Below are 26,662 nucleotides of genomic sequence, written 5' to 3'. Positions count from 1 at the left end.
TCGGCAGCAAAAGGGGGACCTACACATTATTAGGCAATTAGGCATTAGCTAATGAAAACTGTCACTGTGAATCGAGAGGTCCAGGCTGACGCTTATATTAACAGCTGTGAGAGAAATATCTTTTGGAAAGTGTGTTACAGACATCAACAGCCGCTAAGAATGAAATAGAAATGAAGTAATGAACAAGTCCCTGAACCTGTTGAACATATACATCAACCTTTGGTTAACGCTAATAAAACCTACTCGCCTCCTACACTATCACAGCAAATACAGTAAACACTGCTGCAGTAACGATGTAGCAATCCAAGGGTGTCAAAAGCTGCTGTTCCGTGAGAAGCTGCTGGTGATTCACGCAGAGATACACAAATTCTCCTTTAGCTACAGCGGCGCTGGATGTGACAAAGATAGCCCTGCTGACATTAACCCGATAATTCGTGACACCAACAGCAAAGAACACCTTGGTGTCAAACGTCAGCGTTTGACCTGCCTTAAAATGAGAACACTGAAGTCCAGGGTTGTCAAACTCATTCATGGTCCACCTACAGCACAAACAGGCCTTTGATCTCAGATGGACTGAAATAAAAGTGCTGCATAACAAGAAAAAGAATACAAGTTGTTTCCATTCCTTTGAGTGTAAGTACAGGCTCATTCTGAAATTAAACGTTGAATAAAACATGTATTTTCAAAAGACGTGATGAGCATCCAGAGCTTGCTTGAGAAAAATAAATGCACTTTCAACAATATGTCTCAGTTTTTCAACATTCAGCTGGTCGACTTCTGTTGCAAGTCAGGGGAAGACGTAAGCACGATGATGTCTGTGTGAGTAAGAAGGCTATAAAACTGCAGATGATTCAGACCTAACAACACAATGGCTGCTGCTGTAAAACACAGTGAAAAGTTTCTGCTTCATTCTCTGCAATCCAAGCAGTGGGCCACGGGTGGATATGGCAAGTATGTGTTTGTGAGATATCTCTGGAAAGTGTAAGCTAGGTGAAAGGTGTGTCATGGGAAGTGACCTCACTGATTTTAGTTGTTTCATTACAAAGCAAGAATCACATATTAATAGCTTTATTTTCCTTTCTCAACACTGACATCAGATCTTTTCACAGTGGTAGATTACATGTCTTTCTTTTTCTTTAAATTTAAATATGCATATTTATTTGGATTGCTATGCAGAGAAAACTTTATAAAAGTCTTTCCTCCATCCAGCGGAGAGGATTTGTTTGCCGAACAGAGCCACAGAGGACAGAGGGTCAGGGTTGGATCATTCCTGTCGGCGTTAGTGCTGCATTAGTCGGGACTGCCTCTTGAGGAAAACATGTTCTTCCTCCTACTCAGTATAAAAACCCTGGTGTTAAAGGTCCCACGTCTCTGTTTTTCCTTTCTTCTTCTCCTCTACACTATCCAGCCTTTCCACTTCTGCTGCAGCTCGTCTTACGTGCGATTTCTTACATCAGATGTCGCATGTAAATAAACTCAGGCTGTACACATAGTTGTGAAAGAAAAAGTGCACTGCACACTGGGATTTTGCATCCCTTATCAATGCAGTTTGGATTCTTTACATCGGTTTTTATGTTAAGTTTTTAAAATGTGTCCACCCCCCCCTTTCCTTCCTTTTATCTTCCAAGCCTCCAGAACAGGATGTGCGCTCAGGCAGCGCAGTCACACGCTGATCCATCATCGCCTTGTTTGCTCGGCTGCTGCTGGAGGTTCACCTAGGCTCTGACCCGCGCATGCCCACAGCCTCGCTCCTCCTCTCCGAGAGATCCCCATAGTAACGCGCGGAGGAGAGCAGCTTAGCAACACGGAGACTGGAGAGGGAGCATCTCTGCTCCAGACAGCGCGGTGCCGTCAACATTAGGTACACACAGAGGGTGGTGAGGAAACAACAGCAGCAGAGCCCCGGATCTACCCGCTCCTACAGTAAGTGTCACATTCCGCCTGAAAGATCTGGCGACTTTATTTGACACGTCAGGCTGAGATTATATTGAGGCGGGCTGCAGTCTTCCTACATGCTGTTCTGAGTTCCAGCCTCCAAAGCCCAGACAAGTCTTTGTTTTTGTTTTATTTTTTAAATTATTTTTTAAAGGATTTTTATTTGTATTTGTTTTTTATTGCAGGCTCGTGTGTGTGTCACCTTGTGTCTGAACTCCTGATCTACATCACTGCTCTTCACGGTCACCATGAAGTTCGCAGTGGTGCTCGTGGGAGCGGGCACTCTGGCCTTCCTCGGCGCGGTCATCTGCATCATTGCCAGCGTTTATCCGTTTAAACGCGCCGCTCTCGTCAGCGATAACGGAACCCTGACGTCGGAGTCGCTGCTCCAGCCTCTGGAGCCGGGGTCGGTGGCTCACGCCGGGCCGCTGGGCGCTCTGCACGGCGCGGAGTCGTACGATGGTGGAAACGGACTCGGCGGCATCGGCGTGGAGGTTCCCACTCTGAACGAGCTCAACCTTGGGGAGGAGACGGGTGGAGGGCCGGCGAAGCAGTTCAGCTTCAGCCGACTCATCTGCACTCCTGTGCCGGTGGGAGAGTGCAAGACTAAAGACCTGAGGCAGCGGAGGGACCACCAGCAGCAGCAGGCGGACGATCCGCTCTACGGCACAGGGGATGAAGACCTGCGGACCACCGCGGAGGAACTCCGGCAGATGGTCCTGCAGCAGAACGACCAGATCCTCATGGACCAGAGGACCATAAGGGAGCTGACCGGGAAGCTCAGCGAGTGCGAGAGCGGCCTGGAGGACGAGCGGAGCATCCCGGAGCGCAGCATCGGGGTCTGGAGCGGGAACCGCCGCGTCATGGCCGGGGATGATGTGACCTCATCCGCCGCGGCACAGCTGCAGACGGCGCGGGCCGTGGAGGAGCTGGCCCGGGCCATCATGGAACTGAAGGATCGCATTGAGAAACTGGAGGTAAACACAGGGATGCTGAGTGCGGGCTTGTCGCTGATTAACCTCCTGTCTGAGTTTTGTTTGACAGCGGGAGATTTGGAGAGGCACCAGAATGATGCATTAGCAGATGAGTCAGTGCCATTCAGTCTAAATTAGGCTCATTTCAAGATCTATCCTAATTTTAGCTTGATATCCACTGTGGTGGTTTAGGACTAACCATTAGAATTGACTTATGATTCAGATTAAAGTGCCACAGCTCTGCTGGTTCTCTGAGCCTGAAGAGGGGCTCTGGTCTTTATCTCTCTACACCTCTTTTCATTCTCCCCTCCCTCTTTTATCTTCTGCTCCTCTTTCCTCTGACAAGTAGCCTAACTCGTGACACAGATACCCCTGATCTCTTGCGCAAGCTCCACACGGACCCATTGGAAATCTTTCCACCTGCTGGCCCTCACGCTCCTCCGCATCCCCCCACCCTGCTGCCTCATACCCTGTACCACCGCATCTCCCACAGCAGGATGGAGACATAAATAAAACATGAAGCTGGCTGGACAGGAAGGAGGGAGGTGGAGTAGGGGGGTCAGATTTTATGTGTGTGTGTGTGTGTGCAAAGATTGAGACACACACCCACACACAAACACTGCTGCATCACTGCTGGTGCTCTCCAAGCACAGTCAGTTACAAGGTTGTCTCCGTCAGTGAGAATTTATATCCTGGACGTCCACATCCAGTCCTGCCTCAGCAACTCTCTTGATATTATATATCGCCCCCGAAGCCGTCTCATCCACACTAACAGCTCTCTCTCTCTTTACAGCTCCTCCACCAACACCTTCTTTTTTCAACTTATGCTCTGCATAGGCTACTAATACTGCCAGTGCCCGGCTGCTACAAAAGCTCTCTCCATGGCGCTGCCTTATTAGTCGAGCCCCTTCCCTGCAGTTTCATTTCAGTTTTAAACCACCACTACATCTAACATCGATGGCAGCCATATTTAGAGGCAATAAAGACAGGACTGGGCTCTGCTCATTGCCATTATGTTAAATCTGTTCATGTATTTTTCACAAATATCCCCACAGTGAATAGGAACTGCACTGACAGCCTTTTTTAACAGCATTTTCCACTTTTAGCCAATATTCTCACCCTCAGCTCTCATAAAAAATAGTTAATTAATATTTATTGACATTGCTCAAGGCATCTCTACGCCCAACCTAAGGCGCAAATAAACAGCATTAAAAATTGAAAGTGATCAATACGATTAGAGGTCATTGACATCTGGACAACACGCTCTGAGGAGGACGGAGCTCAGAGTCCTTGTGCTTTTTTCATTTAATCTTGGGAAAGGACTTGTCTGCAAGGCTGGGTGTAATCCAAAGATTTAATTACAAAGTAAAGATTCAGATCTTGAGACATAGATCAGGGCAGATGTTTGGCAAAGGAGAACTAAATGATTACATCATATTAAGCATACGTGGAAAAAAATCAGCTCACAGGAAGCTTCGGTGATGCAAGATTAGTGCTAAAGATAAAGCTGCGACAAAGCCATAAAGAAATATGGTAAATTATAATTTACTCATCCCAAAAAGCAAATAAGCTGAGAATGATGTAGTTAAATATACAGCTTAATAAATTAAAATATCACAGTAAGCAGATGTCTCGGTAAGATAAAAAACTACATAAAAGAAAGGAGAACAATTAAATAGAAAACCAAGTATTAATCTAGATAAATACCATGTAAAAATATACACAAACATATAACAAACACAGGTTTGTTATAAAATGTTCAAATTTGTAGTCATTTACAATTACCAATGTAAATTTTCATGACAACAAATGAGTCATATCTAAATATATTATTTTTGGCACAAAGCCTACATGGTGAAAATATGTCTTTGCATGTAACAACACATATTCTGGGGTGGATATTTCCAGACATCATGGGTCAGGAAAGCCAGGAGTACAGCAACATCCAGGATAAATGGCTTACAAGGAGATGCCTCTGTGTCTAGACAGGCTGCATTCAGTGCCACTGTGTTGTTTGACAAGGATGTCTTTCAGTGCTTGAAATTCAAAAAAGTCATTTCCTTTTGACATTGAACAAAAAGCTCTAACATTACCATGCAGACTGACTCTTGGTTAGCAGCTGTGAAAATGCTGCCAAGATAAAAATGCTCGATGTTAAAGCACAGAAAACATTTCTTTTAAGAAAAGGCTTCAGCCAGACTGATATAAGAGTAATACTGATATTTAGTGATTCAGAAATCCAATATATCAATCGATATTTCTTTTAAAAAACACAAATCATAAACAGATTTGCTTAAAATTTATTGTTTTCAGTTATTTATGACAGTGAACTTTAAAAATAATCTTTTTGTTATTTTAACAAGTTGTTCAAATCAGCTGGTTGATGAATTTTTGGTGTTCCAAACACTGGCTAACAAGGAAGTTGCAGAGTGCCCTCTGGTGGACAAACTATGTAACATCAACATTAGTAACAAGGCTGAAGGGTGTTTCTCCCACGTCTTTGTTGCTTTTTTACTTTTCATTTATCTTCAGCTGTAAAACCTATTTGCTGATATGTCAGTATCAGCAAATAGGTGAGTGATATCGGCTGATATGATATATAATTGGTTGTACTCTAGAAAAGTAATCATTAAAGGGCCACATGTAATAAGCCAAAACAGTTAAATAGTAGCGTGACTTTACTTTTGAACAGAGAACACAAAACACGGTTTGTAATCTACAATCCTTCTGCCACTCTCCCAACCTGACTCTAAAACTACACTAAGTGTAAGTAAATATAGAAAGTGTTTCATGCTACTAATGTTTACAATCAGTCATAAAATGCTACTTTAGCAAAGAGAAAAGTGAAACATATTCCTTTGTAGACTATCTCCAAATCACACGGTGGTTAGATCTGGGTGGGTTCAAATCCCACTACTTCATGGAGTTAAGTGGGTTCAAATATTCATAGAGGAACAAATTATGATTCATTTTATTATATTATAAACACATCATTTAGTGTGGGTGTGCCTGGTTTCATTTGTGAATACACAGGTGACATCTATATATATATATATATATATATATATATATATATATATATATATATATATATATATATATATATATATATATATATATATATATATATATTACTTCCAAACTGTCACTGGAACTGTAGCATTACTCACCTACTGAATCATTTTATGTCCTTGTCATAAATCTGCTGTTGTTAAATTTGTTCTCTAAATGTGTCTAACCAGTAATAACTAGCATCAATGCTAACACAGACCTTGTGTTTCTTATTTCTCTCCTACAGGCAGAGATAGGCCCTGCTGCTTTGAACCTCACAGACACATCTGTGGGCGTAAATAGTGGCGGCAGCAGCGGCAGCGGCAGCAGCACAGCTGGTAACACCGGCAAGGCTCCAGCTCCGCCTTCCAGCAGTACTTCCTCCCTATCTGCAGGGTCTGCCCCAGGGGGCCGCCGTCCTGCTTCCCCAGGCTCCTCTGCCTCCAGGCCTCCTGCTAAGGGTCCCCCTGGGCGTGGAAAGAGCACCTGGAGGGTGGAGGACCTGGAAGGGGAGCTGGAAAGGAAGATAAAGATGCTAGAGAAGGAGAGACAGGCCATGAGGAAGGAGACTCAGGGCCAGCATGAGAAGATCAACAAGGGCATCGACAACGTCAGCCACCGTGTCACCGAGCTGGAACACAGTGAGTATGGGGGTGGGAAGAAAGGAAAAAAAGAGGAGGCGAAATAAAGACATGACATTGTTGGCTAAATGAACGAAGGAAGGGACAGATTAACTGATGTAAAGGGTAGTAAGACAAGGGCAACATCAAGCTGAATGTAGATCAGAGCATTGCAAGAGAAGGCTGAAATGAAAGTTTAACGAGCTCTGCTGGTGAACTGGGTCATCTCAGCAGCAGAGAATATGCTTTAGATTAAAATTAGATGATTAATGAGTGCTTAAGAGTGGGAAAATGTCAAAGTGAGAGCTGAGAGCTAAAAATAAAAATAAAATAAAGGAAGGAGAGAATAATATATCTGAAATCATCCACTGCTTTTACCTGCTTTAATCTTCATCCTCACGGGGGACCTATGGGAAGGATTCTTGCTTTGCGGGTGTCAGGAACGAGGTCTGGATGTGTCACGTTGGTTTTGAAGGGCTTTATTTGCAGATTTTCTGAGCAGAAATAAGGTTACTGCAGGTGAAAGCTTCTCGAAAAAGGAGTATACGCTCTTTGATAATGGGAGAAGTGGACGCTCAGAGGTGAGATTGAGAGTTTGCGAGGTGCCAAGAGGAAGGTTAATAGGAGAAAGTGCTGATTTATCCCCTTTTTTTTCACCACTCTGTCATTCTCCCAACCTCTCTGACCACCTCTACATCTTTTCAGCTTTAAGAGCTGCAGTGTGGCCTCGAGTTAGAGAGGGTGATCATTAACTGTAACATCTGAGCTCTTGCCAAGCGCTCTGCGCCCGAGTGTGGGCTTGAGCGCAAACTAGCAGAGACAAGTGAGAAGGGAAGCCTCAGTGTCCTTGTATAAATTAATGCAATCATCGCTCGCTGTTTTCTCTCTGGGTCTGCCTTACAGCGTCTAACTTCTTTCTCTTCATCTCCTTCATGTGTGTCTCCAAAGCGATGACGGAGCCACCGTTCCCTGACGGCTTTGTCATCTCCTTCCCTATGCGGACCAACTACATGTACGGCCTGGTCAGGAAAGAGATTACTGAGATGTATGCCTTCACTGCCTGCCTATGGCTCAAAGCCAAAGAGGGTGGCATTGGGACCCCCTTCTCCTACTCTGTGCCGGGGCAGCCCAATGAGCTGGTTCTGTTACAGGGAGTCCACAATCCCGTGGAGCTGCTTATCAACGACAAGGTAACGAGGGTTTCTCAGACCTACCTGTCTGTTGTACCTGTGCTAATATCTGGACGTTGGGACAAGTCAGAACATTTTACATGGGAAAATTAATGGTTCTTGTCGGGAAAAGCATTAATATCTCATAACCTTTAAGGTTTCCTTGTAATTACTCAAGCACAGAAGCCTGCAAGGAAACTAATTACGATGTCTTACAGAACAGTAGAGTATAGTTGATGGCTTACTGTTATTAAAGTGAGCGATGTAAACATGTTCATTCTCACAGACTTATTGAATTTTACAAGAGTGATGGAAAAAGCAAACCTGAAAATGTCACAGCTGTGTGCTGTCGTTTGAGTAAACAGTACGTGAATCACCATCTACATTAAGTTTGGGTTTTGGTTCTCAGCCTCAGGTGTGCGCTGGTGTTGATCCCACTTCAGCCATCGATCACCCCCCCCCCCCCCCCCCCCCAAAAAAAAAAAAATATGTGTATTCCCATAATGCAGAAAACGTAAAACTAAAACAGACGGTGCACTTCAACAACACATTAAAAATTTACAAGTATAAACTAGATAGGAGGGAAAAAAAGAGCATTAAAATCAGACTTTTTTGTGATTTATCATGGCCACAATTCAGTCGCAAACTGCAACATTACTTTGCCTAAAATTGTTCTTTGTCCAGAACAAATGCCTTGATTAAAATCAATTAAAAGTAAGAAGAACCTGCCCTCTGTTTGTGTTTTTCTGCATTTGTAGCAGCGGGATCCACAGCAAACATACATTATTGAGGAACAGTCAGTTCCACGGCAGTGTTTTCCTTTAATATTGCTCATATAGTTGCTGTATAGTTCCCATGAGAGAGTGCAATGTAGTCGAGGTTTACCGTGGTGAAAGGTGTTCCAATTATAATGCGAGCTCAGTGTTTGCAAGTTTGAGAAATTCTAACTGCGGCCGTTGTTTCCTCTGGCCTGTAGGTGGCGCAGCTGCCCCTGTCCCTGCCACAGGATGAGTGGCAGCACATCTGTGTCAGCTGGACTCTCAGAGATGGGGTTTGGAAGGCCTACCAGGGTGGGAAGATGAAGGGACGAGGGGAGGGACTGGCGGCCTGGCACCCAATCAAACCCGGGGGAGTCCTCATTCTGGGACAGGAGCAGGTGAGACGGATGCATGGATGGATGGATGATTCATAGGTGAATGATCCATGGATAAACATACACAGAGAAACCAGGAGAGCTATTTTAAGGAACCACCATTAGCTTTTCACACATGAAGAGGCAGAAACCTAATGGTGTTTATCCTCACGCTTGGCTGCTTCATTAGCGAAACAACTACATTACAAAACGGTTACGAAATGCGACATTATCCCTCCCTGGTGTCAGAAGAACAACCCGAAGCTCATCCCGCAGCTCCTTTGTCCTTGCATAAAAGACAAAAACACTGATGGAGCACGACGTAATTTGATGGATAGTTTCGAGAGGGAGCAAGTATTTCATTAATCTCCTCTGAGGATGGCTGATGGATTGCTGCTGGCTGAGATGTGTTGACTTGATTTTATCGAGAAAAATCCCAGGACACAAGAGGGAAATTAATACTTTTAATTGTATTTGTGCAAAATCAGGAAAAAATGTAATATTTTCCTGCAGAATAAACTTTATTTTAGCTCAGTGCCTTCACCAGTTACCTGATTTGACATTTAAAGCATAGTTTTGGTATTTATCCAAAGAAGTGGGTAATCGTTATTTACTTAATGTTAATTAAAAACTTTGTCAAGCAAACTGCTGCCAAACGATATTCCAATGGAAATCGTCCTTTCCCCCCCCCCACCACAAATAATAATGTAATAATGTTTAAAATGGCTGGTGTTGAAGTTCTGAATGTGCTATCTCTTCTACCCAAGGACACACTGGGTGGACGTTTTGATGCCTCCCAGGCTCTGGTCGGGGAGCTCTCTCAGTTTAACCTGTGGGACCGGGTGTTGAAGCCAGCCGAGGTGGCCGCCGTGGCCGACTGCAGCTCCTCGGCCCTGGGCAACATCGCGCCCTGGACCGACCACGACGTAGATGTCTACGGCGGCGCCACCAAGGAGTCCCTGGACCCGTGCCACGCCGCCCAGAGATCCAACCCCTCTGGCCCCAAACAGTGAAGAATGACTGGGAGAGGGCAGCCATGCTTGAGAGGTCAATTTAGGAGTGAATTGAAGAGTCTAAAGAGTTTTTATCCAAGTTGGAGCATCCAGTATAATTTGCTTGTTGGGGGTTGGTAAGCTTACTACCAGTGGACTATTAAATTGTCAAGCGTGGTGTATCTGTTCTGTTCTTTGTGTTGGTGTCCACGCTCATGTGTTTACTTCTGCAGTGAGATACAGTGAGTTTAGTCACAGAATCACCTTAGTGAAGGCTTGCATGGGTCAATCAACCTCTGGCGGGAACGTGTTTAAACGGAGACTCTGCATTGATAGAGTGGAATCTGTGGTTTAGATGATAATCTCTTGGGCCAGTCAGCCATACGAGATTATTCCTGCAGGTTTCAGTGCAGTCATGGAAAGAACCTTTAACGATGCCACATCTAAGGGTTTCTCCATTGTTGTTTTTTTGCAACACAGTGACACAAAATTCCATCTCTTCTTCATCCCGTGTCCAGCTGGTTGTGTTATGATGCTACAGCTGATTTCTGACATGCTCTAGTGGTCATATCTATTTTTATTACTCAATGGGGAAACCGAGTTTGGTCCGTTTTTAACTGTATATGATCCTGTCGAGTAAAGTCTGTGTGCTTTTCGGTTTTTCTATATTGCATACCACGATTCGGTAAACCAGTGGACTTATAAATGTATAATGTGTAATGTACTTCTGCTAATGTTGCTCTGTATCAGTCTGCTCCTCCCCGCCCCATGCCTGCTGTAGCCTCTCGTGCATCTCACAGCCCAGCAAAGTGAAGTTGCAGCGTTTTTCTTTTCTTATTGTTTGCAGCTTAGATAAAACAGCGCTCTCAGCCGACCCCTGAAATAAAACGTCATGTCTAACTAAGCACCACTAAGAGAACTGGTATTACGATATAACTGTGGTATCACTGAATGTAAATCAGATGAAATGTAAATGTTTTGTTTTGTTTTTTTGGTGAAAATTACAGTGTACGTATTCCACACTGCCCCACTCTACACATGTTTTTATTAAATCCTCACAGACTGAGGGGGAGGGCATGAGGTGGACTGATTCCATGATGGCCATTTTGTACTTAACAGCTGGCTCTGTGCAGAAAACACAACCTGAAGGGAAGACTGTGCTTCCACTGAGCGACAGTAAAGTCAAACTACTGCCACCTTTTAAGTAACCTGAAGAACTACAAGCCAAACAAATAGATAGTAAAATCATTAAGCCTTTAGATTACATTAGATTGTTGGCATTTTTTATTGATAGTTATGCACCATGGAAGCATTTGAGTCCCGTTTTTTACATTTAATGAAGGATATATATATATATATTTCCCTTGTTTTAAGTTGCTTGGTTTTGAGCACATTTTTTCCAAAGTTGATCGTACGGGACTTTTTTTTACTTAAATAATTAATTTAACTTGCTTGAAGACATTTCACTTCTCATCTGAGAAGCTTCTTCAGTTTTAGGGTCAAACGGTGGAGTGTCCCAGATTTAAGCTCTGTGGGAGTGTCCCCCAAGAGGGACAATGGACCCCCTAATGATCCTCTACCTAATCACATGAGCCAAGGTGTGAAAATGGGTGTAGGTCACAATTAGCCAAGGTTTCAGGTGAGCTCATTGTGAAACCTAGCCCCACCCCATCATGTGATTTGAGGTCTGATGGCCCAGGATGTGAGTGGGCCTTCCCAGACGATGAGCTCAGAACCTTAAAGAACCTTAAAGAAGTCCAGGCGTTTTGTTTCTAAGCTCCTTAGACTACGATGACCTGGATGACTGAGAACCTTCACAGACAGTTAACTAAACTGTGATGCTCTGTGTTTTGTTTTGGGTTTTTTTTTGCGGCGAATCTGTAAAGTCACATGGCTGTATTCCTCTGATGTCTGGCATTTGATTTGAATCTTTCATAGTCAGCTTGAGATGGATGCGCTTAATGGCCTGCATGGAGTTGAGGCGGATATGCGAGGCGGACATCACAGGAAATAGAGGAGGGAAGAGCAAACCAGATGCACTGTGAGGGCCGAGGGTTTAATTCTCGCTTCGTCCAGCTACGCTAAAAAATGTATCCAGTCAACACTGTGCAGCGAAATGAACTGTGGTTAAGATACACTCAGTGCTTCTGTTCACTTATTACCTCAATCCATCATTCCCGCAAACAATTTGACACCCTGTTGTAAAGTGCCTGCCAGGGCTCTCGTGCCCACAGAATGGTCAGAGTTTTTTTTTTAGAGTTTTCTTCTTCGTCGTCTCTTTCTTCTGTTTCTCTCTCTCGGTTTTGTTTGGTCGTTGATGGCTGTGACAGTGTTGCGCTTGTCCTTATCTGCATCTTCATGGATCTTCTTTGGTATTGTGAAATAGGTGGATAAAAACTAATAAAGTGGTTATGACAACAGTTCTGGAGTCGTAGCTTTTTAACATGACGTCAAAAAAACAAAAGCAAAAAGAAAGAAAAGAAGAAAGTGTGGGATGTGTGTGCTGGGTTTGAGTGGCTGATTCCTTCAGACTTGCCAAGCCATCCGGATTACACTTCAACTAAACAATTGCACTCAGCATGCAAGCCTTTATACATAATCACACACTAAGAAAAGGCTTTAAGCTCTTTTTGTTGTGTGCCAGACTGGATTAACAGCGTATTTGCTGTCAGATGGCACGTGTGTGTCTTTTACATGGAGGCAGTACTCAGCAAAGACACTCCACAGAAATCCTGACCGCTGATGTAGACATAATAGATTACTCATAAATTTAACGAAGATCATGATGATTCGTGACTGCTCATCTGCCCACACACCACATTTCTTGGCGATCGGTTCATCTTAGCTGTGAGCTCAAGTCTAACCTCCAACTGCACAACACTTCATTAAAGTTCTCAATCTCACTTCAGCTGGTTTCCTGTGACTTCCTCAAAACCCAACCTTTACAGTCTGATGACCAGCAATTTATGTCTACACTCTCTATACTTTTATCTCTAAAACACCAAATTTAGCTGTAATTTAAGTAAGTTTCCTTTTATCTGTCTAAATTCATTTTTTTTTTTTGAAAGGGGAGAGTTTGGTTAGAAGAATCCCCTCGAGGTTCTCACTGTGTTTGATGCCAAAGAAGAAGAAATAAAAGATATCTATGATCTGTTTCCCAAGAAGATATTAATAATCTATGGGAGGCAGGAAAGAAAGCTTTAGAGATAAACTGGCTTCTGTCACTCTAGACTGAAAAATCAACAACTGTGTGGGTCACAGTAAGATTTTCATGCAGAAACGAATGGTGGCTAGATACCTTTGGTAATAGGAAGCTGACCTTTGTGGCTTCAAGGATAGACTGTAAAAAATCAACACATCAAGTAATGTTTTCAACCCTTGAATTTATTCTGGCTGTGCATATTGGGTTTTTTTTCAAAGCCAGAAATTAGAGGACAAAAGGATAGACCAACTAACCACTAACCATTGGTTAGCTTCATTACTAAGGTACATCCTTTTTTTCCATGATTTTAACAGAGACGCTAACAATGGATCATTAAAGATGATTAAATTAAGCTAATAGGTAGGCTACTTAGAAGCTAAACAGGTCTCTGTAGGTTCAACAAGCGATGTAGGTACACCAATCTTTTATGCCATTGGTGACTCATCAGTGGCTCGTTGGTCTAGGGGTATGATTCTCGCTTCGGGTGCGAGAGGTCCCGGGTTCAAATCCCGGACGAGCCCCACTTGTTGCTTTGCTCTAAAAAGTTCCAAGGGAATGAAGAAAAAGAAAAAAAAAAAGCAGGGAAAATGGTTAAAGAAGTGGTTTTTATTAAAGTTTCTAATAACAACTAATCTTTTTGCAACTGCAGTTATTGCCATCTCATGGCACTTCTGCATTGGCCTAATTTTTCAGACACAGAGGCTACGTCCATGTTTGGTACCATGTATGCCCACAGCTGAATATGAACAAGAACGTGAACAAGGCTCAACAACACCCACATGCCACATGTCAATAATTCCTAATTAGAGTTTAAATTAGCATGTTATATAAAAGGCTACTCCCTGTACAGCTGTTGCGAAGGAGGAAATGAAAAAAACAACACAATTTTTTGCACCAGGCTGAATAAACCTGCTTCTGCTATAAAGCTGAGTTGATTTTTTGGAGCGAGCAATTCATTTTCAATTCAGATTTACATTTACATTGGTGCTATTTACATAGCACCAATTTCCAATAACAGTCACCTCAAGGTCATTTATACTGTAAGGTAAAGACCCCACAGTCTTCTGAAGAAAACCCTAATAACTAAACTTTGTGACTGTGGGAAGGAAAAAACTCCCTTTTGACAAGAAAAACTCTCGGATCAGAAAGAGGCAGCCGTCCATCCTGACAGTTGGGTGGCTGTGGCTCAGGAGTTTAAAGCAGGCTGCCTGCTAACCAGAAGGTTGGTGGTTCGACCCTTGTCTAACCCCAAGTTACACCAGAGTATGGATTTGTGTCAATGTTAAATAGAAACTACTTACATTTAAAAAAAAATGAATGAGGTGAGTTGTATATAAAAAAAGTGCTCAGTTAGAATAGAAAAGTGCCATATACCATGAGGGGAAACAAGAGAAGATAGAGAAGAGAATGAAAAAGAGAGGATGGGGGCAAAAGCCCCCATATCAGACGCACAATAGTTTCCTGTGGATGGATTATTGTGGGATGTTTGGTCTTCAACATCAAACCATGCTTGTATACAACAATGGCCATTTGAGGTAAACAAGCACAACCAGCCAAATCTGTGAGAACAAGATAGGGAAAAATTGCTTCTCTTTCTGTCTGAACACACTTTTTGCCACATTTGTGCTGATGCTGGCTCCTCGACATGGAGATTTAAGGACATATTTCGAGAGTCATCAGCCAATCACTCAGATGGATAATTAGTCAATCACTCAGATGAATCATCTAAGCAGCAAATATTGTTTTTCATTGTTAATTTCTGATTCTTGGCTCCATCTTTCTGTTGATGTCGCCTCTGTCACAGCTTGTTAGCAGAGTCACATGGAGCGTTCCTTTCCTCTCCCCAACAGTCTGCTTCCCCAGCTGTTGAATTATAGATACCTTATTACCTCTGTGTAAGGGCGGCATTTTATTATGAAAAACCTTATGTGACACACTACCAACCAGCGACAAGTCTAACACGAGTTTTTACATTTAATCTTACAGCCTCTCAGAATCTTTCTGCACATTTTTTTTTCTCATTTCATTCAGGACAGACTTGGCAGGGAGGCGAGCGCCAGTCTTTCTCGTGACTACAGAAAAAAAAAAGATTACAGATGGATTTTATTGTCACTGCAACTCATGGCTTCATTGTCATGAGCCCTGCAGTCATGCAGCTCTTACAGATCCTCTCATAATTGTACAATTAAGTAGTTATTCACCTTTACTTGCTTTGCTTTAAAAACCTAGGCTCCACTATCCAAACTACTTTTACTTTCTTTTTCTTGGCCTCATCTCATACTTAACATAAAATATTTACAGTGTGTTTTCCCCTTGTGATAAATAATTTCCTCAAGGTCTTTATATCACCAGCTTTTCTCTTGACATAGTTTCAACACATTTTGTTTGGAAGTTGTGTTTTGATCGTGTCCTGTGGATTTTTGAAATTTGGCCATCAATTTCTGGAGCAAAGACTACTCACATTGTTGGAACTTTTGGTACAACCCTGTCTGGATTACGACTTTGATACAGGATATTGGACTGGACTAACGGAGTTAACGAGGTAATTGCAGGCTAGCCAACGCGTTACCAGGCTAACAGCTGACTGAGGAATCAGCTGACTGAACCTGCTACCAGGGTAACCAGATAAAATGGGGCCGAAGAGGACACCGACAGCTGAGGAAGTCGAGGACATTAAAAAGTCCCTTGACTTCATAATGGAGGAAATTTCTACTATCAGGTTGCAGCAGAAAAATATCATTGAAATTGTGGAGGAGGTAAAGCTCCTCCGCATCCAAAATGCCGAAAAAGATAAAAAGATTGCATACCTGGAAAGTAAGGTCGCTGACCTGGAACAATACTCCAGGATAAACGACGTCATCATCACTGGGCTCCATATTAAACCCCGGTCATACGCTCAGGCGGTGACCGCTGACAGCAACGAGGAACCTGGAGAGCTTGACATTAGCTCCACGGAACAACAGGTGGCTGCTTTCCTGCGGTCCAAAGGGATTGCCCTGGACTGTAACTCTGTCGAAGCATGCCACCCTCTTCCCAGGAGGAACGGCAACATACCGGCTATTATATTAAGGTTTGTAAATCGAAAGCACAAGATTACGCTGCTGAAACAAGGAAGAAAATTAAAAGGATCTAATGTCTTTATCAATGAACATCTAACCAAACACAACGCTGAAATAGCCAAAAAAGCGCGACACCTTAAGAAGCTGGGAAAAATCCAAGGTACTTGGACGACGAACTGCAAAATATTCATTAAACTAAACGGATCACCAGAGGAAGCCAAAGTTCTGACCATTAAAAATATGGCGGATCTCGAAAAATATCAGTGAGCAACACGATCTGGACGGCAAACAAGGTAACAGACAACCACACACTCACTTATGACACACACTGGAAGGAAGAACTCAGATACATCTGGAAGAATCAGCTGCATCAGTCAGACAGTTGCAGAATATGATCAATTGGAACTGAAAACATTTAACTATATGGATCACAATACACACGACTTGGAATATGAAATAGATCCAGACAACAACTTTTTCTCATCTAACAATAACAATTGCTGCTACTATACAAATAAAGACTACAATCAGAGGATTAAAACTGAGAATAAATTATCAATTATCCACTTTAACTGTAGAAGTCTCTATGCTAATTTTAGTCATATCAAAGAATATCTTAACCAGTTTTCACATCCATTTAGTGTCATTGCCTTATCAGAAACTTGGATCAATATGGAAAAAGGAACAGACTTTGAACTGGAGGGTTATGAATTCACATTTATAACTAGGCGAAACAAAGGAGGAGGAGGAGTGGCCTTGTATGTGGACAAATCCTTGAAATTTAATGTGGTGGAAAAGATGACGATGGTGATTGATAATGTACTAGAATGTATTACAGTTGAAATTTGTAAAGAAAAAAGTAAAAATGTAATCATTAGCTGTATATACAGAGCTCCAGGTAGTAGTATTGAGACATTTAAAGACTGGATAGAAGAAACATTTATTGAAATAGCTCGCAAAAAAGTTTTCATTTGTGGAGACTTCAATATTGATTTGCTAAACCCAAATAAACATAAAACCACTGAGGAATTTATAAACACAATGCACTGTATGAATCTATTCCCTAAAATTACTAGACCTACCAGGATTACATCACATTGTGCAACTCTCATAGACAACATTTTTGCAAATGACATTGAAAATAAGACTGTAAGTGGACTCCTGATTAACGACATAAGTGACCATCTTCCAATTTTTACAATCTATGATAGGAATTACAAGATCAATAAAATGGACAGTAAAAAAGAGTACAGACGAGTAAGAACAGAAGAAAGAATGAATGCATTTAAAAAAGATTTATTGAAGGAAAACTGGGGTGAAGTATATCAGGAACAGGACGTTAATAGTGCTTATAATAAATTCCTTAGAATATTTACATTACTGTACAATACCAACTGTCCAATAAAGCAATATAGTAGGAAACAGAAATATATGGACTGTCCATGGATAACAAAAGGTCTGCAAAATGCATGTATAAAGAAAAATGCTCTATACAGAGAGTTCTTAAGAATGAGAACTAAAGATGCTGAAATCAGATACAAAAGATATAAAAATAGGTTAACTAATATACTTAGATTTAGTAAAAAGGAATACTATAAGAAGCAATTAGATATAAATAGAAATAATAATAAAAGATTATGGGAAATCCTGAACAGTGTTATAAAATGTGGGACTAGACAAAAGAACTATCCCAAGTATTTCATTTGTAATGACCATGAAGAATACAATATGGATGTTGTGGCAAATAGTCTCAATGAATTCTTTGTAACTGCTGGACCAAATTTAGCAAGAACAATCACTCATCCTGGGAAAGCACAGGAAAAACCCGATACACTGATTGACAGAAATCCATATTCTATGTTTCTCACAGCCGTTGATGAAAATGAAGTTCTTGAAATTGTCAAAAAATGTAAAAATCACAAATCTTTGGATTGTAATGATATTGATATGATAGTGGTTAAAAGAGTCATTGAGGCTATTAGAAAACCATTTACATACATCTGTAATTTATCATTTCAAACTGGTCGATTTCCAGACAGAATGAAAATAGCAAAAGTTATACCTCTATACAAATCTGGAAACAAACACCATTTCACAAACTACAGGCCTGTCTCTTTACTACCTCAATTCTCAAAAGTTCTTGAAAAACTGTTTAAAAACAGACTGGAAAAATTTATAGATAAACATAAACTACTCACTGAGAGTCAGTACGGATTCAGATCAAGCAGATCAACATCATCGGCACTATTAGATTCAATAGAATACATCACAAATTCCATAGACAAAAAGCAATATGTGGCTGGGTTATTCATAGACTTGACAAAGGCATTTGACACTATAGATCATGATATATTAATAAGAAAACTGGAACGTTATGGTGTCAGAGGGGTAGTTTTAGATTGGGTCCGGAGTTATTTAAGTGACAGAAAGCAGTTTGTGAAAATAAATGGTGGTTGCTCCTTATGTATGGACATTGCTTGTGGTGTACCCCAAGGGTCAGTTTTGGGTCCAAAATTCTTCAACTTGTACATTAACGACATCTGTAAAGTGTCCAAAGTATTAAAAATGGTTCTCTTTGCTGACGATACAAACATTTTTTGCTCTGGTGATGATCTGCAGAATTTATTGGAGGATATGACTAATGAAATAAGTAAAGTGAAGTTCTGGCTTGATAAAAATAAATTATCATTAAATTTGAATAAATCTAAACTTATGTTATTTGGAAATAGTAGTTTAAATACAAATGCAAAGATTCAAATAAATGGTGTTGATATTGAAAGAGTCAGTGAAAATAAATTTGTGGGGGTAATGACAGATGAAAAACTTAACTGGAGAGCTCACGTAAGATATATTCATTCCAAAGTATAACGAAGCATTGCAGTACTAAACAAGGCAAAACAGGTATTCGACAGAACATCACTTCATATTCTCTACTGTTTACTGGTTTCACCATACTTAAGCTATTGTGCAGAGGTCTGGGGCAATAACAATAAAACCACATTACATTCACTTTTTACTCTTCAAAAGAAAGCAATTCGAATCATCCACAATGCAGGTTATAGGGAACATACAAACTCACTATTTTTGCAGTCTGAAATATTGAAAATTGACGATATAGTGAAATTCCAAACAGCACAAATTCTATTCAAAGCAAAAAATAAAGAACTGCCAGGTAATATTCAGAGTATGTTTTTTTTGAAAGAAGGAAGTTATAATTTAAGGGGTTTTTGTAACTTCAAAACAATGAAGGTACGTACTACAAGAAAAGGCTTTTGTGTTTCTGTTCAAGGAGTGAAACTATGGAACAAACTGAATATGGAATTAAAGCAATGTCCAAACATAAAACTGTTCAAAAAGAGTTATAAAAATATGATCTTCTCGATCTATAAAGAAAAGGAAAATATTTAAATTAAGTGAATGTCTCTATTTAAAAACAAACAAACAAAAAATTCATGATGTGATATTATAGTATATAGTATATCAGAAATCTGTTCACTATTTTTATTACAAATTATATCAGTAAGGAAGCTGACTAAATATTCACTGATAATTTATGGGACAGGGGTGGGATTAAATAAGTGTATACTTCTTCCCACTCCCTTTCAACATGTAAATTAATCAGAATGTTTTTTTGTATGTAATTTGTATAGTATATTTTTTTTTCTCTCATTTCTTTTCTAAATGTACTTGTATATTGTTCACATGTTGAAATAAATTACCAATCAATCAATCAACACACCGTTTGTCAAAAACATCTCCTTCTTTCCTTTACTTTGACATTCTCATTTCAGCGTACCCACCAGCCCTCTGGCACCTTTTTTCTGATTTTCTCACCTGGGTATGCAGTGCTTGCTTTCTGCCACTCAGTGTATTTTTGAAGCTGTTTCACATGTGATTGAAGTGTGAAACAGCTGAGGAGGGTAGCTGTAGCTAAGGAGATGGAGCAGAAGATTCATGGTTCGATCCCTGGCATGTCAAGTACTATATCCTTGGGGAAGATACTGAACCCCAGGTTGCCACCAGAGCATCCATTGGAGTGTGGATGTTAGGTTAGGATCACTTAGGCATAGTTGGGGGAGGGGAAAAAAGAAAAGTGTGGGTGAATGAGGCTTGGAGTAAGAAAGTACTTTGAGTGCTCAAGTTGTGTAGAAAAATACTATATTAGTACAAGTGTTTTATACCACTCAGCATTTATTTTAATAAGTTCTTGATGATTTTGAATGTAACTAATCCAAATACATATAAAAAAGTAAAGGCCAGCCTTGCTATTGTTGTTTTCATATGCAAATTTGCGAACATAAGTCAGGCTGTCATGTTCTTTTCAGAGAGAAGAGGCTTTTTCCTGGCAACGCTTCCCAGAAGCCAAACATGCTGTCATGAACTTTCACATGCTATCTGAGATCTGGAGAGTCTGAGATGTAGCTCTTGGGTTTCTTCCAGTTTCTACTACATTGAGTTGCCTGATATTGGGGGGAATTTTAAACTCCTGGGAAGATTGTGGGACATCGTGGCTCAAGAGTTGGCAGTTCGTCTTGTAATCAGAAGGTTGCCGGTTCGAGCCCCGGCTCCAACAGTCTTTGTTGTCTTGGGCAAGACACTTCTGGTCAAAGTGCCTGGTGGCACCAGTATCCGGCAGCCTCGCCTCTGTCATTGCACAAATAGTGCACCCCAGGGCAGCTGTGACTACAATATAGCGTGGATGACTGAATGTAGTGTAAAGTGCTTTGGCTAAGTAAAGCGCAGGTCATTAACCATTTAACATAAAGCCATCAAACACTGGAATGTTCCATAGACAGCCAAAAGTTCTGCTTTCTGATGAGCTCTTAATCAGCTGCTTTTGATTAGCAGCTGCTGGTAAGTAAGGGTGAGTTTATTTTTCTACATGGCTGAATTGAATCGTGTGAAAACTTTTTTTTTTTTTACATAACTGTATCATATTTAGATGGGATGGTTGAGTGCTAAGTTATCAATCGATGCTAACATGCTTGGGTAGCAATGTGCATCCTCATTTGGATATAAATGTGCACTCTTTAGGAACAGTTAGCTATAAATTAATGTTATCTAGAAAAGGAAATAGAATGGTGTAATTTCAGATCAACCTTAAGCGCAAAATTTGTGGAAGAATTGTACCACAGAGCCACACTATGTGTCAGAAAACATCCTAAAAATGTTAACATGTTACACCTGGGTAAGCACATATCTGTCAGTAATAGCAATAGTGGCCACGCCCCCAATAATGCAAACTTTAGTAAAATTTTGAGACAACTTAAACAGGTGAGCTAAAAAAAACAAACCTTCTCACAGACTTGCTATAAAGTGGAAATTGTATTGTAATTTCTTATACGTGTGTATTAAAGCTAAGCAGTTTAACATGGGTGAGTCTGTGGGGGGCTGAATGGTCCTGCCAGCCTCAAGTGGCCATTGAGGGAACTGCAATTTATGTTGCCTCTGCTTTATCTCCATTTGCCCACCCAATTTTCAGCCATGTGGGGTACAGATCACATAGTTTATATGCACCTTTTTTCTGATAAGCATGAAAACTTATTTTTAACCTGAATAATAATAAATGAATGAAACAACATGTGATATAGAGATAGGAGATGTGGTTAAGTAAAGACTGATCCTTAACTTTAAAAAAGAAAAACTTGAGATCTTTGAGAATCATAGTGACCAAATTCATTCTGTGGCTTTGAAGACTGTGTGCGTTGGTTAAAGGCTTCAAACAAAGAATGTAAACAGAGTCAGAATGTGCTGTCAAACTACACATATCAGGTGGTCAAACCGATGCTGTAACCCAAATGGGTCAATTAGGCTGATCAGAAATCCTGCCAAATCATGTCATAACATAATGCACTGCTGTGCAATTAGTTAATGGCTCGGTGTTTCTCTGAGCCAGGGCACTCCCTTTTCAGAGAAGCGGATAAAGAGGAGGTGATGTGAGGGTTGAAACGTCCCAGCAATTGGTTAACAGCATGCATTTTTCTCCAGGAATTAATCATAGAGACAAGAACAGAGGAGACCGTAAGAGTGGAAGGAGAGGAAGATTATCAAGTGATCTGATTGTTTTCTCTCTCTGGGATTGATTGATAATCCACTCTAATCCACAACAGAGTCGATTATTTATTTATTTTTTAAGATGCTCGGGTTGGTATTTCAGGTTGGATTATACCATAGAGTGTTTGAGGCTAAATGGACAACCAGCAAACGCACCTCTCACTGACAGACCGTGGAATTATTTATCTTTCAAAGCACTGTGGAGTTTTCTGAGCTTGGGTTTGGTTTTGTGTGCTTGTGGGTGCACGTATGTAGAGCAGACTGACGATTCTGGGTCAAATCAATCCACCTGGGGGATTCCTCGCACATGTTTCCAGCTGAATGTGGGTCAGAGACTGTCAGAGAGCTGATTAGGATGGATAAAAAAGGTTTTACCCATGCTCTGCCTGATTGACAGGAGAGTGGCCTAATTTAAAAGCAGTTATGCATGCAGGTAGATAGTGATGATAAGTGTGTTAGCTCAAGCTCTGTATCACAGTAAAAATCATTTATACTGGTCCAAATCAAGAGACCTTCTGTGTATTTTCCACTAAATGACAGAATTAGACACCTTTATAAAATTATTCTTAAGGTATATGTTATTATAACCATCTTGTATCAAAAAGCTGTTAATAATAGGTCCACCTTAACCAGTGTCAGTATTAAGAGTTCTCCTTTTTTTCTATATGTAATAAATGAATCAGAAGTAATTACACAGTTACATAGTATTTCTGTCGTTACATTTTTTTCCTTTTTTGTTTCCTTTTAATTTTCCTTGCATTTAATCTTCATTTTTTCAAATTTATTAAAAAAAGTACAGAAGAATAAAAACTTAATTTGGTTACGTTACCGTTCTCGGAAACGGGCGGATTGCTTTCCATTTGATCGACGGACTCTCAACCAATAAGAACTCAGCTCGGCAGAGCTAGGCGGGGCCCAACTCCACGGATATCGCTTGTTTAAAATGTCTCCTTAACAACCGAACTGGAAGTCAAACAGCAGAAGTTTTCGTGGGGCAAACGCTTCGTAAGTGACACATCTCCGGGTCACTGCGCATTTATCAAGTCTCGATAACGGACGGCAACCCATAACGGCGCGACGGTGGATCTAAATAAGGCGAGTTTTAGCTAGAAAACAACCAGTGCATCAAATGTTTGCTATGAAAACATGCTAAGCTAATTAGCCTGTTAGGGCTGCTAACCTGATAAGGCGCTGTCCCGTTAACAAACCTGCCGTGACGCGATACCTGTGGACACTGTTTAAGTGTGGAACCGCTTATTATTCTGGTGTGAACTACGATGTGAGACTTCTTGTCGTTAGCCAGTATAGGGCTAAACGATGTTAGCTAACTTCGTCCCCAACACAGGTCATGTTAGCCACAGATGTGAGCTTGCTGTGCAGGATAGCCACCACTCCTGATGAAGTGACACTTGGTGACACGCTCCGGGGACAGCATTTTTAACATGCACACACATGCTTTATTTGCAGGAGTCGGAATGGCCGGGACTGGCGAGGGAAAGAAAGAAGAGGCCGACTACAAGAGACTGCACAGCTTCCCTCTCATCAGGGTAGGAATGAAGTGACATTGTTCACCTAGGACCAGGACTTTTGTGATACTGCGAAATAAAAAGATTATGCAGGTGTGAGGCTGCTCTGGTTTAGTAGATGTAGTTGTGATGCATAAGCAGACTGTAAATGAGTGAAGGACACAGTCAACTTTATTTAATGTTAAGTTTAAAACAACTACTGCAGACTAAGATGGCTCAGATGAAAATTAGTGTTGCGACAGATCACAGTAAGTACTGTAAGGACTAATTCGTAGTTAAAAGTTGTAGGGTTAAACATGACTAATGCACCACCAGTTTAAAAAAAAAAGCTGATTAACCTGTGACTGTATTTCCACCAATCACAATTCACCTGTGAAGCAAATCCTCATTAATGAGCAGTTTTGCAGTCAGTATTTTCACATCGAGGTCTGCCTTAACGACTCTGAAAGAAAGAGGCTGAAAATAAGTAGGAAAGTGGTGGTATGCACTCATAGTTCCACTCATCTTTGGGACCAAGAATCAATATGCCTGCACTCAAAAAATAATAATTTAGATGAAGATACCTGTTATGTAATCGCTAAGAACTTGATAAACTGATTTAGAAACCCTATCAAACCACCTATTCAGCAGCCATTAGTGTGAAAAAGTCATCTCACGCCCACGCACAAAGCTGCCTGTTTAGTTTATCAGACACTTCCCACTGGCAAAGTTTGCTGCAGGCTGACAGCAGCCCACTGCCATACATGCAGCATGCAGGGGTGAGTGTAAAGGTGGCACACCTGTGTAAACGAAACTTCTAAAATTTTAGTTGGCAATTTAGAAGTTGTGCTGCACTGTCACTTAAGGACGCCTGTGTAGCCGGTGCAGTGTCATGAAGAAGTCCATTATCTGATGGTGACATTTGCGTCTCAATGACACAGAAACTGTAACACTCATGTAGGAGTTAGTTTAGTTATTACTGGGAACCTTCTTTTTCTCTTTCTGTGAGAAAACAAAAGAGCGCACACCAAACTTCACAATATTTGTTTGGTCGTTAAATACGTGCACGCTAGGCAACACAGCAGGCTCAGGTGTGGCTCACACAAGGTGTCGTATTCTCTAAGATTAGCAAACAGCTCCTAAGCACCAACTGCAAAATCAAGTCTGTAGCTATTGTGTCTTCACACATTTGATCAGTCAGAGCACGCTGACTAAACCAAGCATCACAGTGACAGACAGCGCTAGGGAAGAAGTAGCTCGCATGGCAAGTTGTCTGACCACATTGGGGGACGGTCAGAAAGGATGAAGGCAATGCAGTGTTGTTTCTAGCTGACTTGTTTATATTCATGTCATAGCTCTGTGTTTGTCCTCAGCACACAGACATGCCAGAGGAAATGAGGGTTGAGACCATGGAGCTGTGTGTTACAGCCTGTGAGAAGTATGCCACCAACAATGAGGTGTGTATATTTTGCTCTCAGTCTTGAGTAAAATATTGAGGATGCCTTTTCAAATTTCTCTCGTGTGTTGTGCTGATGGCCAGGGCTTCTGTTTTTCTTTTTTTTTTCTTTTTTCTTGCCGTCTTCCATAGAGTGCTGCAAAGATGATCAAGGAGTCCATGGATAAGAAATTTGGCAGCTCGTGGCACGTGGTCATTGGTGAAGGCTTCGGCTTTGAGGTCACACACGAGGTGAAGAATCTTCTTTACATGTTCTTCGGAGGAAGCCTGGCCGTCTGCGTGTGGAAGTGCTCGTAGCACCTTCTCTGACGTTCTCGCCGGGCTGGAAATGAACCACCAGCTACCATCCAGATGCTGGTTATACTTGTTTCGGCAGGTTAGGTCAGGTCGCTACCAGCCACTGAGGCAGGAACCGCGAAGTGCTCGTTGATTTTAAAAATGCAGCGAGAATAGAAGAAAGGGGGTTTTGATTGCGACTTTGGCTGGTGGGCCTAAAAATAGCGTCTCGCCTTGTCTGTCACCGGTCTGTTCCTCTCTGTTGTTAACCATCCATCTCTCCATTCAGTACATTAAATAAAAAGGAAAGAGGCGAGAACATTTGTGAGCATGCATGTGCAAGCAAGTTCAACTTCTCCAACAATTACAGCCAGCCAGGGTCTCCAAAGTCCTTTACCCTCATTCCTCTGCAGGGAGTGTGTGTATGTGTGAGTGTTTTATGTTTGTGTGTGCTGGACACACACGTTTTTGTTTTTTCCTTCTTTTTAAGTAGCACCACGTCATCGCCGTGCTCTGCAGTTTGACAAGACTGCGCAACACTAAGCCGTCCACGCCGCCTGTAACTTTACACGTGTCTTTCTCTATCCAACTGCACTAGTGTTTCAATAAAATTTGTAAGATTTTTTTATGTGTACATATTTTGATGCAACTTGAAAACACTTCTTTTTAAGGACCAGTTCATCTTCTTACGATTAAAAAGGCTCTGAGTCTTCTGAGCCGAACACGGCACCCGACCTCACCTTTTCTCCTCGTTAAGGTGTTTGTTATTATCCCTAATAATATCATCACCCCACTGGGTGATAACAGCAGTGTGATTGTTTTCATGTTGATGCCAGTTTTAATGATCCTTTGTTGGATCATTACGCGTGAAGTGACCTGATTGTATAATAAACTGAAATGTGTAAAACAGAGCCCGACATCTGCCTCTGTTTTGTTCTTTGCTGTTTCTGCGAGCTTCGTTACAGTTACCACACAGCATGCTGCAAACTTCGGGCTCACGTTTCTGATTAAATGCAATTCATGAAAAGGAGGTTTTTGTGACAGATTGAGAGCAAATTGGAACCGTTTGTCCTTGAAATGTAGTCAAGCAATTATACTGACATGAGTGATTGCATCCAGCACAGGAAATGTCATTTCTCTCATGTATCAGTACAAGTGAATATGAATGAATAAAGAAAATATGCTTCACACAGAGGAATAAAATGGTGCCAGCTGCTTTTGCTTGGCTTTCTAAGAA

General features: G+C 41.3%; 3 protein-coding genes and 1 non-coding gene across 4 annotated transcripts; all 4 read left to right on the top strand.

Annotated features, from left to right (window-relative positions):
* Positions 1–1,788: 1,788 nt before the first annotated feature.
* nptxrb (neuronal pentraxin receptor b) lies at positions 1,789–12,293 on the top strand. Its single transcript, XM_086294972.1, has 6 exons — positions 1,789–1,923; positions 2,121–2,912; positions 6,208–6,601; positions 7,529–7,770; positions 8,726–8,905; positions 9,649–12,293. The coding sequence occupies exons 2-6, from the start codon at positions 2,184–2,186 to the stop codon at positions 9,892–9,894; spliced, it is 1,791 nt and encodes a 596-aa protein (XP_086151098.1). The 5' UTR covers positions 1,789–1,923; positions 2,121–2,183; the 3' UTR covers positions 9,895–12,293.
* Positions 12,294–13,524: 1,231 nt separating this feature from the next.
* Positions 13,525–13,596, top strand: trnap-cgg (transfer RNA proline (anticodon CGG)). The gene has a single exon. It is a non-coding gene; the product is annotated as a tRNA-Pro (tRNA).
* A 2,002-nt stretch (positions 13,597–15,598) lies between these two features.
* LOC147327345 (uncharacterized) lies at positions 15,599–18,930 on the top strand. Its single transcript, XM_086294971.1, has one exon. It carries the CDS (start codon positions 15,706–15,708, stop codon positions 16,399–16,401), a length of 696 nt encoding a protein of 231 aa, XP_086151097.1. The 5' UTR covers positions 15,599–15,705; the 3' UTR covers positions 16,402–18,930.
* A 4,166-nt stretch (positions 18,931–23,096) lies between these two features.
* Positions 23,097–26,336, top strand: LOC147327344 (dynein axonemal light chain 4). The gene is made up of 4 exons (XM_086294970.1): positions 23,097–23,283; positions 23,656–23,735; positions 25,067–25,150; positions 25,282–26,336. Exons 2-4 carry the CDS (start codon positions 23,664–23,666, stop codon positions 25,444–25,446), a joined length of 321 nt encoding a protein of 106 aa, XP_086151096.1. The 5' UTR covers positions 23,097–23,283; positions 23,656–23,663; the 3' UTR covers positions 25,447–26,336.
* The last annotated feature ends 326 nt before the right edge of the window (positions 26,337–26,662 follow it).

Source organism: Aulonocara sp. 'chitande type north' Nkhata Bay, linkage group LG6 (assembly GCF_057382095.1).
Source record: "Aulonocara sp. 'chitande type north' Nkhata Bay isolate Kocher_YH1m ecotype deep benthic linkage group LG6, A_spYH_male_GT1.1, whole genome shotgun sequence".
Taxonomy (NCBI): domain Eukaryota; kingdom Metazoa; phylum Chordata; class Actinopteri; order Cichliformes; family Cichlidae; genus Aulonocara; species Aulonocara sp. 'chitande type north' Nkhata Bay.
Note: the sequence above shows the minus strand (reverse complement) of the source record. Positions and strands in the feature narration are given on the sequence as shown.